The 18,831-nt window shown below is 32.3% G+C and overlaps 2 protein-coding genes across 3 annotated transcripts; one reads left to right on the top strand and one right to left on the bottom strand.

Annotated features, from left to right (window-relative positions):
- Positions 1-874: 874 nt before the first annotated feature.
- On the bottom strand, positions 875-14,262 carry mei-P26 (meiotic P26). 2 transcript variants are annotated; one of them, XM_068771467.1, is made up of 9 exons: positions 14,054-14,262; positions 12,160-12,327; positions 11,854-12,001; positions 10,391-11,771; positions 10,028-10,308; positions 8,261-8,449; positions 7,959-8,127; positions 7,567-7,799; positions 875-7,211 (listed from the first exon to the last, which is right to left on the bottom strand). In XM_068771467.1, the coding sequence occupies exons 2-9, from the start codon at positions 12,270-12,272 to the stop codon at positions 7,107-7,109; spliced, it is 2,619 nt and encodes an 872-aa protein (XP_068627568.1). In that variant the 5' UTR covers positions 12,273-12,327; positions 14,054-14,262; the 3' UTR covers positions 875-7,106. The 2 variants fall into 2 exon arrangements, with proteins under 2 accessions (XP_068627568.1, XP_068627569.1); XM_068771468.1 differs by having other exon boundaries at positions 11,857-12,001.
- A 1,403-nt stretch (positions 14,263-15,665) lies between these two features.
- On the top strand, positions 15,666-17,911 carry Srp9 (signal recognition particle 9). The gene is made up of 2 exons (XM_068771916.1): positions 15,666-15,935; positions 17,774-17,911. Exons 1-2 carry the CDS (start codon positions 15,795-15,797, stop codon positions 17,867-17,869), a joined length of 237 nt encoding a protein of 78 aa, XP_068628017.1. The 5' UTR covers positions 15,666-15,794; the 3' UTR covers positions 17,870-17,911.
- Positions 17,912-18,831: the final 920 nt, after the last annotated feature.

Raw genomic sequence — 18,831 nt, 5'->3', positions numbered from 1 at the left:
GGTTACATTTAATTGTCATGGTAATATAACGATTAAACTCGGCGAAGTCGTCAGTACCTCAAAAGCAACTCTTGTGCCTCCTTAATTTGTAATAAAGGTAAATCAGTATATACGAATTCTGGGTAAAGTACATGAGCTCCGATGTTATGGTTATGTTGTGTTATGCTTATCTAGAATTTCAAGATAACCGGCTAAAATATAAGTATACTAGATGGACCTGTAACCTTGGTAAGATCGTCAAAAATCACTGAACGTAAACAGCTCACAACCGACCTTACTGGGTCGTTCTACGGCTGAGATGAGGATGAAATAAAAAACTAATTTAGTGGCATGGAAAATCTTTATTGAAGTAAATATATTTATAAAGTCAGTACAATTTAAGTTCAATAGTTTCCAAAAATATTAAAGTGCAGGTTGCTGATCACCTGGCAATGTTAAATATGATTATTTCTTAATTAAAATACAAGCTAATATCGAGAAAACTGTAATATGTGAATAATAACATGTATATACCTAAATAAAATCATGACAAAAATATATTTTAGGCAGGCTCTGAATTATACTGCTCTGTGCTGTTATTAACCTGTCCACAGTACACGACAAAAACTTGTTTAAATCTGCAAATCACGTGAAAATTCGTAATTGTCTTACAACATTGCAACAATTTCCATGAATTCTCAGGTAACCGCAGTGGATATTGAATTTGGTCTAACTAAGATGTGCAACTAGTTAAAATAAACTTTTACGTCCACGCGGGTCTATCAAACGCTACTGTTTGATTATACGTTAAAATCAATTCCACGACAGCTTCTTGGTGTTGTGGACTAAAACCATGAATAACCAGTTGGGCATCTTACTTTATAATAAAACCAAGTTACAAACTACGCAATGTATATTAATGTATACAATATTACTAAGTGTATGTATGTATATAATGTAAATACAATTTCATGAAAAACAAAATAATATCATGGAATATTCAAAGAGCCAAAATATTTGAGATTAACTCTACCTCGTTATATTAACTTCTAAGATCTAGGCACAATGCAGCAAAGACTCCTGTATTGAATAACAATATTCGTTGACTGTGGGACAAAATACTAATTTTACTCAGTCAACATCACCACACAAGGTAACTGAAGACATTATCTAAACTGCATTCCGTTTTTAGTATTGCTAGGTCGTAGATATGTCGGAAAATTTATAAGAAACATAGATTTTGTATTTTTACGCAAAGACGAAAGAAAAAGACGAGAAGCAGAATAGAATAATGATTTCAGAGCCCGGTTCCATGTGCTGATGCCGCTGACTCTGCAACTTGCTCGCGGCAAGATGCCTCCGAGGCAAACAACTACTTCTAATAAAATTTTAACATTTACAATGTTTTCGAATCATCGCGGAGGGTATTGTCTGTTACATATATTCTCATGTCACAGTAGTCCACGGGTTGCATGGTACGTACATTGCTGCGTGGACTACTTACTAATTTTATTTTCATTAACAGAATTAAATTATTGAGCAATATATATTCTTAAGAGAATACAATAGACATTTTAACGGCTGCACCAATTCTATAGAAAAGATTAAGTAATCTATAATTAAGAACCAATGGACAATCCACAAATGTCATGTTCATATCTTGAATAAAATAATAATTAAAAATCAATAAAAGAAATCTTTGGATCGAAATTAAAATATGCATATGGAACATGCACCTTTACACAAATTACAATAAATTTCAATACTTAAAACTGAAAAGAAAACGAGAAACTTAAATGTGTAATATAACCTAAGATATACTTAAATCTAATTTGAAAACAAAAGCCATTTTACTGTTCATCTAAATAAATTCAAGAAATCACTGGGAGAATCAATTTAATAGGAAAACAAAAACCATTCGCACATTTTTATAAACGTACACAAAATATACATTATTATTACCGAGGCGACCGGGAACCGTCCAGTAAATCGTAAAGGCCACCCACACGCCCCGAGCGCGACAAAATCGTTGGCTCACGCGCATCAGCAATTAAAAATGTACATTTTGTTAACACTGTACCGGCAAAAATGAGACAGCGAAGTGTATACATTGGGTATGATATGTTTTGTTTTACCGAACAATTTGTGTGATGATGTATAAATGGCCGCTTTACGAAAAAAAATTATGCTTATATTTATAGAATCAAATCAATTAAAAATAAGACACTACTACAATACGTAAATACCAAGAATTGTATATTAAAATATTTGTACTTTTACTGACTAAAGGAAAACATTGGCAACTGCTAATAATCCTACAATTGTAAAAAAAAAATAACTTGTATAATGTAGATTGAAAATGGTCATTTCAAATTCGTTCACTCTAGATGTGGAATGCAATTAGAATTCTTTAACAATATTAAAAGGTATAATAATATATTAAATTTTTATAATCAGCTCAACAATGTATATAATCTATAATAATTTAAAAGCCTAGATCCAAACTGTGATATTTATTGCACAAGCACTCATGTGGCTTATAATTCCAGTGGGAACAGAGCTCACAACCTCATGTTTAATGTTGTTTCAAAACAGCGGATACAACTAAGTGACAGCGAGGTGGGTGAACATTGGTTATATGATTATCTAAAACATGCTTGTAAAGGAACAAAAATATGTATCTATTTATCGATAATGGCAACCTCCTTCCCTTATTAGTTTCTCAGTTATTTAACATATTGAATTACGATTTATAATCTAGTACAGAGATCACTATACCTGTCGGGCAAGCAGGTGATCAGCTTACTGTGTCCTAACCAGACCGAATATGCTTAAATGAGTTCAAATAAAATTCACCGAAACCCACCAAGTCTTGCGACGCGGTCCGCGAAACATATACATTTTGAAATCCACCGCCACGAACTCCACCGAAACCATCGAGCTGTGCTTGGTGCCACAAACATAGGCAATACGCCCACCTCCAATAGGGAGGGTAACTTTATAAGAGCTCACCTTGTGCGCTGCGAACCCTACGACTATCGCATTAATTGGCACTGAACCTATCTACAAGCGAATATCTCACAAATCTATCCAAGACTCTAAAAACCCTTTGGAATTAACCGCGAAATGACGAATAAGTACGAGCTCGAAACGCATTAGACTGCGGTTTTCAGTGCCATATAATGTGATAACTACTACTACTGAAGTAATTTATTGCTGGATACATAAGGGAATATAGATTTAAGAGAAATATATTTACCAAAAATTGCTTTAAAGTGTATATAGATAACTTTTAAAGATTCCCGAGAAAGGCTACTGTAATGTACTCTAATGATACAATTATTATCAAGTAATGTCAATGGACAATAGATACCATTTGACCTGCCATTACCCCACGACTAAGTGCTTACTTGCTACAGCAAGAATATACAGCTGAGCGTGCGGCGAATAACCGCCGCGCTCGCGGCTCGCCCCGCCAGTAAACACGTCTAAACAACACCGCGGCAGCCGACCTGGCGACCTGGCGACCGGGCCACCGGGCCGCCGGCACGCTGCTGCTTCATATATCAATTCAACCTTCTAACGTCTACAAAAATTTCTACACTCACTTCTACATAAGATACATGGCAAGAACAGAGGAAACATTGTCAACAACGTATCACTAAAATAAACGAGTAGGGCTAATTAAAATTACAAAAATGATAATACTTTTATATATGCGGCAGAATAATACACGCCGACAATATTCATTGAAAATTACGCATATAAATATGATATTCAACTTCAAATTTATTAATATTGAAATTCACACATAAAATAGTATAATTTGTAAAATTATCCAAAACTTATCACACCACTTTTAATAATTTTATGCAACCCTAAGCAATATAATTAATAGCGTCAAACGCTCCCTTTGGGGCTCTCATTAAAGTTCCATTTCGGTTCATTTACGTCACTAACACAATAATTTTGATCATTGGACAACAAATAAAATTGAACATTATAATAGTATTAAACCCTGAACATTAATAAAACAAAAATTGGCAACAATTAGTAACTAATCTTTACGCGTATCATACAATAAAATAATTACAATGTGCACGCACAAATATCGTATGAAAATAATTTGGCAGTAAAAATTCGTAACTCTAAAGCCCTAAACACACTGGCCAAAATACTATTTAAATATAATAAATAGGCCCGGAGCGTATTCGAACAAAACAGTAAAATGACAAAATTAGAGTATTAATCACACCTATCATCCGCGAAGGGTATGTAGACTCATTTTAACCTAGTTAAAATAAAGAAAATAAAATTCCCTAATACTATCGGGACAAAAATCCTGAAACAAATAACTTAAAAAAACAATATGAAAAATAAACCCAAAAGTTACTCACTAATAAATAGAGGATTCAGACTCAACGTCAAAGTTCAAATAATTATCACTCCTTGACCCCCGTCTCCCATTCACGCCCCATCAATGTCTTTCAAAATGTTGAAACCTTCGCATGTTGGTATAATGTCTCTCTAGTATTGCTCATATCACATCGAATGTCGCTAACATATAAAATATTTTACAAGTTTTCCAATACACAACATACAAAACAAATACTACTAGTTAAGTACACGGGTTAAAACTACGAATAATATATTAATAATGAATTGCTAAAAGCGTTCGTGAACGATATGGCGCTGCAACACAATCCTTTGCATTCGTTTGTGTGATGAGATGTAATCCTCGTAAAGCAAGTGACAATGACGCTCCGTTGTTTTACGTTAAAATGCTTACAAAACAGGAACTCAAATTGTTCAAATTACAATTAGCGCTAAACATCTTCACAATAAGCAAACAATTATTGCTTTGGTTGCTTTTTAAAACTTTTTAAAACTTCAAATAGAAATTAGAGAGCATGGCGTAAAATAACATATTAACAAAATATCACACTTCTTTTCAGGTGGTCTGGTTAAGTACTATATTTTTGAAAACTTGAAACTTAAACTTATTGTAAAACTAAATAATGGCAAATACTCTTAAGATAAGTAAGGAAATCGATGTTCTGTATTATGTACTATTTAAATTATATGTAATTCCCAATTTCCTATAAGTAATATAGAACTCCATTTTTGGAAGACCACTTTGTTTTGTTTATCTTGCCATTAGAAAATTAACAAGTAAAATTAACCATTATTTAGTAATACAATATATCATACCATATAAATACAAGGTTTTTTTTTTCAGTACGCCCCAAAATATATTAAAAAATTGGATAAACATTTTCAATGTGATGATGTAAAATTGGATTATATAGAATTTTAGGTTTCATTTTATAAATGATGCAGTTATCTAAAAATTATGAATCTAAATTTTAAATATTAAATGTGGATAACTAGAAAAATATATAAATTTTGGCGAACTGTAAACGCGTTCCGAACGTACAAAAGTATTCTCATTGAATTAAAATGTTTGATGGCACGTTCTTTAATTTACCGTTACTCGTTTTTTCATATGAAATTACACTGAACTTTTTTAAATATAAACAGAACTTTAACATTTCTGATCATTGAAGTGAAAAAATTACCTTATCTATAATTAACAGAAAAAAATTGAGCATTTTACCGGAATACAATTACTAAAACAATTTAAACGTTTCAGAAAAAATCGTGACTTGAAACAAGATTTCCTTAAAATGACAGCTTTAAAACATGTTAAAATTTTCAAGTAAAACTTAACTTCATCGTACCGCGTGTTATCAGTTCAGAAAACTTCCAATATTCGTCGAGCTGACTACATCAAGCGCAGCTAAACGTACACAAAAATGCTATATAAACTAGGTTTGATAAAATTTCTATAACTATCCGAATTACGTTGTACAAAAATTATTGCAAATTTATTGAATTGTGGCCATCTGGTCTTAATTGCTCAGTGTCTGTTGGCTAACACACCAGTGTAGATTTTTCAATAATAACAACCAAATCCTAAAATATCATCATCAAATAGCCTAACCAGGGCAAACCTTTCAAATATAGGCTCTCAAAACAAGAGTACATGGAAAACATTTTGTATAGACACAAGAATTCTGTAAATGGTAAATATATTTTAACGGACAATATATAATATTGTATACGCAATTAACCTAAACTAGATGGCACGTTATTACAGTGTCGCCTCCTTTGCTCGTAATAACACTAAAATTTTTGTTAACGATAAACTCAATTGTGCGTTAGAAATGTATAAACAATCACACAATGACTGCTCTCTTCAGGCTGGAGTGTAACTGCAAATGATCATTCAATGTGATTGTGTTACAAATACCCAATACAATAGTTTCCGGAGCAACGCAACATTTGCAAGGCGACACTCCTACGCAGACCCCTAATTGACATGTATTATTAACTTCACTCGAACTAGGAACCATACCAGCTGCTAAATTTAGAAAGAAAAACTAACACCAGTCAGTTAACAGCTAAATTTCGAGTTCTCTATGTAATACAGCAGTATTTGGTAGGATGACAGAAAACTGCAGCCAGTTTCTGAAGTTATTATTTAATATTTTAGTTTACCTCTATAAAAGGCAGAAAACTATTATTTGGCTTTTATTATAATTGAATAAAAATTTAAAAGCTATGGCAGATAAAAAAGTATAATAATAGATCCCACCAAATATGAAAACACATCATTTGACTGGAAATAATAAAAGTAAAAGGTAAAATGAATAATATTAGCCTAAACTTTGGATTTTATGTCACTATAACTAAATGCAACCGTAATAAAATGAAGACATGAATATCAACCGAAACAATACATAAGCATTCAATGCTCCAAGACAGATTAAATCAAATCCGTAGCATTGACACCCATTTAATCTTAAAATTCTATAAATCAACAACTTAAACGATAATGATCTGGAAATAAGAAAAATTGGGGATCACTGTAGTTTACTATTTGTGGACAATATTGTGTAAATCAGACTAAAATGAATTTAACATAAAATAACAAATATAAGTAGTCAAATACTGCTTTAGCAAAAAAGTTAAGCCTTGTAAAAATCAGCAATTAAATATATAAAAATAAAGGGAATAAATGTGAGATCTTGACATATGCAGACTTACTGTAGCCGAGCTATACCTCAGACTATATATAGGGTGTTGAGGACTAGAACGTGGTGATTATTCTTAGCCAGAGTGACGATATATCCTTCAGAAGTTATTTTCAAGCCGCAACAACGCGAAACCTGAAAGTGATTGGAAAATTAATACAAATGACTGCAAACTGATATATGCCTTAAAGATAATAAACTTCCAGCGAGATAATAACCTAGGGGAGGTTTTTTGCCCCCGTTATTGGGAACCTTTCGTTCCACGCCTTTTTATGTAGGTACAGGGATTTATATTTCTTTATTAATTTTTTCACAAGTTTTTTTTTTATTTCTAATTTCTTCTTGACCTAGGGGAGGTTAGTGTTTCACCATGGAATGGTTTTCACACCTACTTTAATAAATCAATGTAATGCCTATCTTTATAAAATGTAGGGGGATGGTAAGAATGAAAATGCACGTATTTATGGTTTGATAATAATTGAATACATACCTTGACATAAGGGCATTCAAATTCGGTGACAAGAATGCCATCTCTAGAAAAAACAGCGACATGAAACTTATTTCCATGTGAATCACCGATTAGTACATCACCGGCATCAGACACATCTATGCCATTGGGAAAATTAGTGACATTCTCGCAACCAATGCGACGAAGGAACCTGCCCTCGTCGTCGAAGACAACCACACAGTGCCCCTTAAAATCGCAGACGTAAAATTCTTTACCTGTAAATTAATGTTCACAGATTAAGAAAGTAATATTTTTAACTTTTAAAAGATTAATTTTTGACAAAAATTTCTTTTATGCAGAATCATGTCATGTACGTATTATAATTATAGCGACAATAATTTTAAAAAAATCCATAATCTTTTTGACATTCTTACCACTGATAGCAATGTCTGATGGCTCCCGCATACACTCGCTGCAATCGAACCAACTCATAAGATCTCCTTCCTCAGAAAGAATAAAAACTGTAGGAGTGACACTGTCGACAGCCACAATGAGACCTTCGGCGGTAACAGCCAATCCGGCAACAATATCGATGAAGCGCACCTTAAATACATAATAAATATTTAAAAGTTATTTTACACTACTTTATAACATCGCTCTTAATTTGTTTCAACCCATGCCATAAATATTCATTGATTTGCAAAAAAACGCAGAATAAGATCTTTATTATACTCACTGCAATCTTTTTCAAGAAATGACCGTTTTTAGTGAATATTTGCATGCGAGATCTCTCATTTCCGCGATCACAAACGACAAACTTTCCCGTTGCGCGCACAACAGCGACTTTACGCGGGTACCACAGCTGTCCCTCCTCCTTGCCAGCCACGCCAAAGTTAAATTTGTGATTGCCCGATTTGTCAAATACCTAAAAAAATCAAATAAACGTACAAAACAATTTTAACCTTTAACGGACGATCACTTTCGACCGGGCGAGGTAGCAAGACCAAGCGATTTTTGCGAATGCGTTGTGTGACTTACATAATGTAATAAAATGATCTTACAAATAAATTACGTCAAAAAACGTTGTTTCAATTGTTTACTTATTTTTATACTTTTGATCTTTATTTTTACAAAAATCATTAACTAACATGCAACTAGTATAATATTGGTCGGTAAACGTGTTCTGCTCATGAGCACCTTGCAATTTTATTTAGCATCATTATATAAGTGTAAGAGAATTCTTGTAGAAACTGGAAGGTCCAGTCTTAGTAATTTTACCGTCATAATGCTGCCATAATAAGGTAAAATACTGCAAATATAACCAGTATTGGAATCTGCTAGTGTATAAATTCTAATGCCCCATTTAGTCGGTTTCCCTGGGTTGTATGTGATATGAAATTCGACCTTTGAATTTCACAACAGATTCGACAAAAAAATTTCTTCGCTAGGTGTAAAATAATCAGAGTCTTAAATTTTAATCATTTTAGAGCACCAAAACCTTAAAGCCTCGAGTCTTGATCGCCTTTCTAATGTCTGGTTTAGCTCGGAAACCCAATGCATTGTGGTTTAAGAGGACTTTAATCCTGGAGTCCGTGTTGCGGGAACACTGCAGAAAACTTCAGAGGTGCTGACTTGGCAGGGTACTTTAACCAACAATAGCTGCCCGTTCTCACATCGGGAGGAAGGCCTACCTACCTACCTACCTAACAGGCGGTCGGTTTTACTGAATGGAGGAAAAGTGCCCAGCAAAAGGTCAATTCCTGGGAAGTGGCCCCCCGGCATGGTCAGTTCCAACCACAATACAACTAAGATCAGTCTCCGAGTTGTAAGAGTTGCAACGGCTGAACCGGCTGAACACCAAGAAAGCAAACAAGTTCCGCGTAGATAATATCGGGGTTTGCAGCTCGGCAGGAATTATAAATGCAGGTCCCGCAACTATATTTGGATGCTGACGGTCAACCATATAAAGCGGTAATCCCGGAAATCAAGTAAGACGGGAAATTTATGTTAACGTGGTGGGCGGCGGAGCTGCAAAAATTGAGAAATCAGACAACGGGAGGCTAACCTGACAATAGCAAGTACTTTGAAAAAGGTTATTGGCATGTCAAAAAAATCAGCCGTCACTATTAAAATAATACAAACAACCGAAGGATCTAAGAAGTCTACTTATTATCTACTCGTAAATCTAATTAAGAGTAAAAATGTTGACAATTTATATTTTTTGCACCAGTATTTTGTCTGATAATTAAACACACATGAATAAGATGGTTACACATAGATACTATTCCATTTACTGCAAGATTTCCTGCTAATAAACAGTTTAACACATTAAATAAATTGATAACCTACAAAATTTTGTAAAATAAATTTTGTTTCTATGAAATAAAAAAATAATTAAACAATGTGAAATATTAATATAAAAATATATGACACTGAAGAAACATTTGATTTGTCTATATTTTCACTATTTTCAAAATATTAAAAGCATGAAGATTACACTCACAGTTATACGATGGTTGTTCGTATCAGCTACTATGATGTCTTCGTCGTTGCCCAAACAAAACCCATGTGGCGAGTTAAATTGCCCTTTCCCACCACCGAGCTGGCCGAATTTAAATCTTATATGCATAGGTGTGGCTTTAGTGGCTCTGACCAGCGGAGCTGGTGGCGCGACCAAAGCCGCTTCCTCGGCCGCAGTAAGAAGAGGTCTTCCCGGAGACACGCCACGCGGTCCGACTCCTCCCAATGCCCCTACTCCTCCAACACCTCCAAACCCATTTACCTCTGAAAAAGCAACAACGTATTTTAAATTTGGATATTAAGAATACAGAAGTAGGCTTCATAAATACTATAAATGTATGGTTACCAGTGTTCAGACCGAGCTTAGCAAGAGCTTGTAGATTATTAAAAGCCGGTGAATTAAGATCGCCAGCCAGTAATTCAGCGAGAGTAAACGGAGGGGCTGGTGAAGCATGCGGTGGTGGCGGAACGTCTTTCTCAGCAATACTCGCCAATTGTTGCAAATTATATTCCACCATAGATGGCAGAGCCGGTACACCCCCCACTCCCGAGACTGCGCCGACACCAGGTACGCTGTTAACGTTTACTACACCTGATATAACACTGGTGTTGTTCACCCCAGGCAAAGGCACTCCAGGAACACCTATAGGTGGCACTCCCACTCCGGGAACCCCCACTAAGCTTCCTGGTCCAGATACACCTGTTACTCTTCTAACATTGCCCAGAGGAAAGTCATCAAACACTGGAGCATTGGTTACAGAAACGGCAGGAGAGTGGGTATTAGATGGAAGGGACACAATTGCCGATGACTCGCTAGCACGCTTCCTCTCTTCTGCACGAGTAGCCTCTGTGCGGAATGTTCCAAAAGTTTCCTCAGTTATGACATCGAATTTTTCTAATTTTGTGACAAATTCCAATGAATAATCTATATCGAATTCCGGTGCTCCTTCCAATAAACGAGCAAATTGCGAAGCAACGGTTTTTTTTAACATAACTATCTCAGTTCCATCGCCGCGTCGTAATAACCTCGTCGCAAATTTACATGCGCAATCGATTCTTTGGACAGTCTTGTCGACACGATCGAATAAATCCATTACTTTTAACTCTCGTTCTTTATGTAAACGTTCAAGTTCTTCCAGAGCTTTCTCACGACGCCTTTCGAGAGCAGCTTTGTATGCACGGTAAGCTTCATTAATGACACCCTCCGCTTCATCGCGTTGTCGCTGAAGATCGCCAAGAGCATCATCAAGTCTGGCAGATGCACTACCAGCAGCTTCAGCTCTAGCATTTGCTTGTACAATAAAGTTTCTCAATTCGGCACGGAGATTAGGCTCAGCATCAACAATTCTTTCGCAACGGTGTTCTCCAACTTTGTGATCCACAGTTAGACATTCAGTGCAAGCGCCAACTTCACATTCACAACAATAAAATTTAAGGCTTTCTCCTACATGGCGAGTACAGAAAATTGGCTTATGAACTGCAGATTTCTCTTTAGAAGACCTGAGAGCATCAAATGGTACAACTCGGTGATTTTCAAAGCACCTCATAAACTCATGGGCTGAGTTACAATTAGAACACAGAAAATGAGAACAATCAGTGCATCTAGCAACTGCTGGTTCCTTACTCTTGCAGCAAGTACAAACAACCGATTGATCCATAGATGACACATCCAGAATATTAGTGAGAACATAATCAGAAGGTAATGATGAAGCTCCTCCTCCAGGGATCTATAAAATAATTTAAAAGCAATTAAAAATCAACTATAGTTTCCTTGAACTTTTTGATGTTATATGTCAAAAATCTAATTACCACCTTAGTTTCTTGTTTGCACAGAGGACATTCAACAGCTAAATCATACTTCAGAGAATCCCCAGCCTCATTGACCATCAATTTATCAATGCAGGCTTCACAGAATACATGAAGACAAGACAGAACACGGGGACTGCAAAGTTTATTGCTGCAAAAACAAATTTAATAAATTAAATTCATGAACAATGTTCAATCAATCTAAAGAACTGTCCTATACAATAAAAAACTTGTCACAATAATGATAGCAATTTAATTTTTAGGATTTATTTGCAACCCATAAATAAGAAAATAAGAAAATAAACTCACTCGCAAATTGTACAGTTTTGTTCTTGTTTGCCATTTTCAGTTGATTCTAAAGATCCCTCATCTCCAAGACTAACTAAACCATCACCATAAAGATCTCCATTAATGTCCTCCATTTTCACTTATAAATAATGATGGTATAGGTTTAAAAATGTGGACTTGACCAAAGATCTGCAAAAAATGTGTTATACTAATTTTAAAATAAATAAAAAGATAAAAATTACTTCATATTACAAAAGTATTATACTAGAATTACATTAAAAGGTCAAAAACAAAATTTTTCAGAGTAAAAAGAAATATTAAATCAAGAAGCATAATGCAATAGTGATTGTATAACAAAGTAAATAGATTGAAACCACAAATAATATGCAGGTAAAAAGATTTTACATCATGTAAGTATTTATAACTTTAGTATTGATTAATTAACCTTAAAGTGATTAAGAAGGTTCTTGATATTGATTTCTTCATTTATACACAATAAATGAAGAAAAACAGAAGTAATGAGTTTACATATATAAATGATTTCCGTATTAAACATCCATGATAATTATGCAAATATATTTTCACTAATTGAAGATAAAGAGATAATGCTAGTAATTAAGCCTCTTCAACTTACAACATAAAGCTGAGGTGTAATATTGGAATTACACTACACTTTAGTTTCTAAATTATTCCTGTAATCAATCACTTGTATATTTTTTCTCACTAATATATTACTTATAAATGTGGTTGTGCCATATACATTACTTTTCTATATTCTATTAATATTACTACTATATTGCTATATACTTTTACAGTTTATTTCACTTCACCATTGATGTGTATTATCCTTGTAACTGATTTATAGATATTAACTTGCACAACATGTAACAATCATAAATATACTTTTTAAAACTTAGACTTACTTTTACACAGTAATTTACAACTATGTACTTATACTTATTATGATTATAGTATTACAATTACAATTAGTATTATGATAAAACCTTTAATTCCTCAACTGTAATGTTATTACATTAAAACTTAATATTAGCATTATGTAACTATGACTTCACCATGACTGCAATATTTCCATTACCTGTGTCTCAACACCTTAAGTATTAAAAAAACTGGATGGAATTAAATTATAGAATATAATAGGTAACAATAGTAAAAAAATAATTTATATGATTTTTTAATGTAATCAAAATATTTATATTAGTAAAATTTAAAAAACAAAATTCTATTAACCACCAGCTATACTGTTACAGGATGTGTTAATTTTAGGTCACTGTTTATGTTAAGTGACTAATTTCACAAAAAAATTATGGAAAATACATCACTTCAATCAATTTAAAGGTAGCTTGAAGGAAATGATAGAGATCCTCTATTATACCTACAATGTATTTATAGTTTTTAATAATTTGTTTATAAGTTTTTCCATTTAATGATTATTTAGTATAATCATTAAAGAATAACTAAAATCGATTGTTTTAACATAGAAACGACTAATAAAAAGATTGGTTTACGACAAAAAATTCTATAATAAAGTTGCACTGAATTTCATAATTTGTTGTTAAGCTTTTCATGGTTAAATTTTAATGCATGTCATTAACAGACATCTTTTCAAATTTATATTTATGTCAGCTCATGTTTTTCTTATCGATACAAGTAATAAATTTTGAAATGGTATGTTAATCCAATAATTATAAAAAGTGTCCTATAAATAAAAGGACAAAATAAAGCAGAAGACAAAATATATATAGACACCTACCGCATACGTATATATGAAAAACGCAATGCAGCATGCATGATGCAGACAATGGCGAAAGTCGATATTTCGCATTGATATATAATTTGTTAGGATGAATGGTTAACAAATTAAACAGTTTAAGAGTTATTTAACGGTTTAACTAACCTTTTGTAGTTATTTTGCAGATGAAGCGGATTCAGAAACGCGCAGATCGTTCTACCACGCCGTAACTAAGAGAACATTCATCACTATGTAAATAAATAAAAAAAGAGCATCGAGCTTCAACAGATATTGTTTTAAATAAAATGGTCTCTTCAATGAATTAAAAGTAATGTTTTGTCAAGTTCTCATTTTAAAAAGACATCACTGTTGTATTGATTTTCTTCGCTGGCTGCGCTCATGTGGAGTGCTGCCATATTAAGACCACTTCAATATTTTCTTAAATCTAACAAAATACAATTTTTCTTTGGTGATTGTGAGTCTAATGTATTTATGATAAATAAATAAATATTTTTCATCAAATTTATATGACGAAAACTTAAAATTTGTATTTTAGGTAAAAATTAAATTAGGCAAGTTAGGATTGTTACTATTTGTCTAAATATGGTTTTTTAATTATTTTAAAAACAAAGCTCGCGAGACTTTTCCACTTTTTAGCTGTCTCCAAAATTTTATTTACGTGAAATATCACCCTAGCAATATTTTATAGCTTAATGTATTTCAATTTAATAAGCCCGAACACAATATTTAATCAAGGAAAATGTAAAATTAAAACTATTATTTATCACAAAAAAAGAATAAGCCATACTTAGCAATGATAACTTCAAGATACTCGGCCAGCAAAAATTCTCCGGCTGAAACCAAAGGACATTTTAAACAGAGCAATGGCACATCTAATATATTTATGCAACGCATTTCTCAAAGTTTTTTACTTTAGGCCTCATTGGCAAGCGCTCGCTCAAGCCACGTAGAGGACTATACTCTCGTAAATTTGTCTACGGAGCTTATCATGAATGAGTAGATCCATAGATGAAGTAAACAAACTGATGAGGCCCAACTAATTCAACTTGTGCAGTGCGCTAGGACTATTGAGGTTTTAAGGTTCTGGAGTGTAGACCACAGGTCGGCAAGCGCAACATAGGACGTTCAACCACAAGGTGGATAGACGGTCTTGTTAGTAGGAAGAATTCATGGCTATCTGAGTCGATAGACCTCACCTCTATTGACTTTTTTTTACAAAGGAAAGAAAAGTCTATGAAACAAACCCAGCGACAAACACAAAGCATTACACTAGTTCGAAAAGTTAACGCCATTGCGATGTTACTACATGAACGTGTACGTTCAGTGGCGGCCAACATTTGAAAAAGGGCCAACAAAGGGACAAAGGCCAACTTTTTGTAAATTAATACGACACTTTTTTTTGTATTAAGCAAATTTGTATCATTTCATTTCAAAACATATTTTTGCCACCGTACACCCTTCCTTAAATAAGATGGTAGAATACTGTTTTATACGTCTAGAGCGCGGCAAAAGTTTTACAGCGCAATAACGAAACCAAGAGCATTATCGAAACGGCATATTGAAGATTATGGAACAGAACTGCCGGAGTAGGTACCAAGAGTAACGTTTTTTAAAGTTTAATTGTTATGTAAATATGTTAATTACAGGCTTCGTCTTCTAGTTATTTAATTTAATCAGAAATTTCATAGTTTTACGTTAATAAATAAGTTCATATATATGATCACTTTCAATGACATGGCAACCCATAAATGTCAATTCTAACATGTTAACGTGTGTTGTATGTTTTTGCTGTACGATTTTATATTTTTCGTAATTTTGTAGATTTGTTCACGGCAATTGTAATAAAATTAACATTGGAAATATTTCTAATAAAAGTAATAGAAAAATGACTTTTATACCTAATTGGGAGGAATTTGAGAAGTCAGCAGAAATGTTATATTTGCGTGATCCAATAAATACTCGATACAGTATTAAATATTCCCATTCTAAAGGCATATTTTTGGTAAAAATAACAGATAATAAAAAGGTATAGTACTTGAAATATTATCTTTTACGGTTTTTTTCGAGTGTTCTTTATTTGCTGGCTAATGCTATTTGGCCTCAAAAATTTATTTCACTTAATTTAGTTATAATATAACAGTAGGTCGTCTCTTTGTCGAGCTGATGTGTTAATGTGACCATCATTTTCATTAAAACCAGTTGATGGATGTTCATTACTACACATAGACTGGTTTTTACTAGAAAATACGGTTTTTATCCTAAAACAAGTTTATTTATAGTTTATTCTTTTCAAGAAGCCAATATCAATGACTAACTACTTTGCTATAAAAGTATAATTTAGAAATCTATTTTGAAATCTTTATCATTGATGTTAAAGTCATCTCTAAACGAGCTGAACAATCAGATTAATCATAGTTTAGATTCATTCAGGAACTAAGTAAGATTTTCGTTAAATATAAGGCTCCAAGGTGATCTTATTAGGTATTTAATTTCTATAATTTTTCCTAAAAATGATAATTGAAATGAATGTATGCACAATAATTGTAACATTCTTGTAAAATGTTTACCAATTAAAAACTTTAAAGTTTAATAGGTATTGCAAAGAACATGGAAAGTTAAAATGAAGTGAAGGGAATAGGAAAGTAGACCCATCGTCATATAAGACAACTGGAGAACCAAAAAAAGAGGAATAATTACAAAGTTAGTGTATATGTCTTGTATAAGTTACAGGCAAAATTTGATCCCCTCTGTGTTCTATTTTAAATGTCTTCATCTGAAGGACAGTAGCTTTCCATGTGCTTTATAATACAGACTACAGTTTCAGTCTACCTGTCTTATTTACCATGAATTTTAAGACAGTCAGCCTACTTGAAGTTTGCCTTTTCATTTACAATAGTGAATCATTTGATAATTTAAGTCTAAATCCAGCTAATTATTTATCAACATAATTTTATAATTTTAATGCCTCTTTTATTATTTTTTATTACAAAATATTTTAAACATATTTGAAAGATCATTGAAAAACTATTGCTGATTGTTGTAGCACATTTATGTTTCTAATAACTTTATGAAGAGAATAACATATATATTTAAACATGATTAATTAAAATTAAAATTTTGCTATATCATTATTTTTTTTTATTAGGTATTTCTTTAATTTATTTACATTTACCTAACTAATCAAAGGTTTATAAATCATGCTTAAGGCATGTAAAGTACTAGTCAAATGTAGATATTGTCCATAACCCGAAAGTAAGTGGAAGTTCTATGTGAAAATATAGTTTATTCAATAATTTAATTTTTTAAATTGTGCTTCAATATTGAGGTCCATCATAATTATCTTATTGTTAATGTACTCTAGTGGCATTCACATGTCTCTAACTTCACATTTGGTTTCTTAAGCTTTTTGGCTACATCTCATACATGCAGCCTTGTAGTCTTGTTATACTGCACAACTACCATAGCATCTTAGTTGCTTTAATAGTACTTACTTCTTTCCTTGTAAGGGATCAAATCTTGCTTACATATATTAATAAGTAATAGGTCTTATGATATATACTAGCTTTTTGTATTACACTGGAATATGATTGATGTGGCTATTATTAATTATCGTTACAGGTTTGATACAATTGCATGGAGTGTTGAAGAGTAATTGAATATATTCATTTATTTTAAAACATAACTGACCATACAAATTATGATTTAATTATCATATATAACTTACATATCACTCATAGATAACAAATAAATTTAGATAAAGAAATAAGTCTATTTTATAAAATAGTTGGACATTTACTATATGTAGTTTGTTCAACCAGATTATATTTATTAAAACAATTTATATAATCTTTTTTTCTTTTTTAGTGCCTGCAGTACAAAACTGAAGTGCAACAAGACGTGCGTAAAATTGACAAATTTATTTCTAATCTCATAAGGCATATGGCTTCTAATGATAATTAGAAATTTGTAATTTTTTGTAAATAAATTTATATTCTATTTGAATACTGTTCTTAATTTATTTAACCTATCTATCCAACAGATATTGGCTTTGGCATAAGCTATAATAATTTCCATAAAATGGTATCATTATGGAAAATTTAAAATATAGATTGCAACAAAATAAATGTATTGGGAAGTCTAGCTATGCTAATGTTTAACCTATTAATGTACTATGTAACCATATACATTGACATTTGTCTTTGTTTTGTTTGGTATGTATATATATTCCGAGTATTTATATATATATATATATATATATATATATATATATATATATATATATATATATATATATATATGTTCGTTTCATATTTAATTATACCCACTCAAATTTATGTGAGTGCAGATGAATAATTGGATTGCAGTGTTTTATACAGAATTAGATGAAATAATTTCCAATTGTAAAAGCACCAGAAACATTGCTCAATGTTTCTTTGTGTTCTATATGACTACCTTTAGTAAATCATTTTGGAATCATCTGATTTCGATTCTATTATTTATTCTAAATATAATGCTAACAAGACATAATACTTGAAATTAAATAAGAAATTTGGTACCCTAAAGTACTTTTGAATAAAGGCTGATAGGAAAGTATAAAAGCTTTAAAGTTGTTTAATAAATGTAAAATACTGGCAATCAAAAAGGAATGATTTCAGAGATAATAAATAATGTAAAGAATCGTAATGTGAATTTTGAAGACGCTATTACGTAATACGAGGGTGAATCAAAAAATTCTTGGAATCAATATTTAAAAATGCAAAGATTTAAATAATAATATTTTATTTTTCTACATAATCTCCCTCCAATGCAATGCATTTAGAATAACGCGTTTGTAACTTCCTTATTCCTTGTGAAAAAAAATAATTTTCTTGACTCTCGAAAAAGTCCTCTACGGCAGCTACAAACGCGGGTCATCTTTACAG

This window comes from Battus philenor, unplaced genomic scaffold, assembly GCF_028537555.1.
Source record: "Battus philenor isolate CCGP_79_NKW_IND1 unplaced genomic scaffold, ilBatPhil1.0.hap1 SCAF_4, whole genome shotgun sequence".
Lineage (NCBI taxonomy): Eukaryota > Metazoa > Arthropoda > Insecta > Lepidoptera > Papilionidae > Battus > Battus philenor.
Note: the sequence above shows the minus strand (reverse complement) of the source record. Positions and strands in the feature narration are given on the sequence as shown.

What these genes read in the sequence shown, in the direction of transcription:
- Srp9 (XM_068771916.1), top strand. Translation starts at nt 15,795, where the DNA reads ATGACTTTTATACCTAATTGGGAGGAATTTGAGAAGTCAGCAGAAATG. An exon ending in AAATAACAGATAATAAAAAG is followed by an intron (nt 15,936 to 17,773) that starts GTATAGTACTTG and finishes TTTCTTTTTTAG; the next exon opens with TGCCTGCAGTACAAAACTGA.
- mei-P26 (XM_068771467.1), bottom strand. Translation starts at nt 12,272, where the DNA reads ATGGAGGACATTAATGGAGATCTTTATGGTGATGGTTTAGTTAGTCTT. An exon ending in CAAAACTGTACAATTTGCGA is followed by an intron (nt 12,002 to 12,159) that starts GTGAGTTTATTT and finishes TTGTTTTTGCAG; the next exon opens with CAATAAACTTTGCAGTCCCC. An exon ending in ATTTCTTGAAAAAGATTGCA is followed by an intron (nt 8,128 to 8,260) that starts GTGAGTATAATA and finishes TATGTATTTAAG; the next exon opens with GTGCGCTTCATCGATATTGT.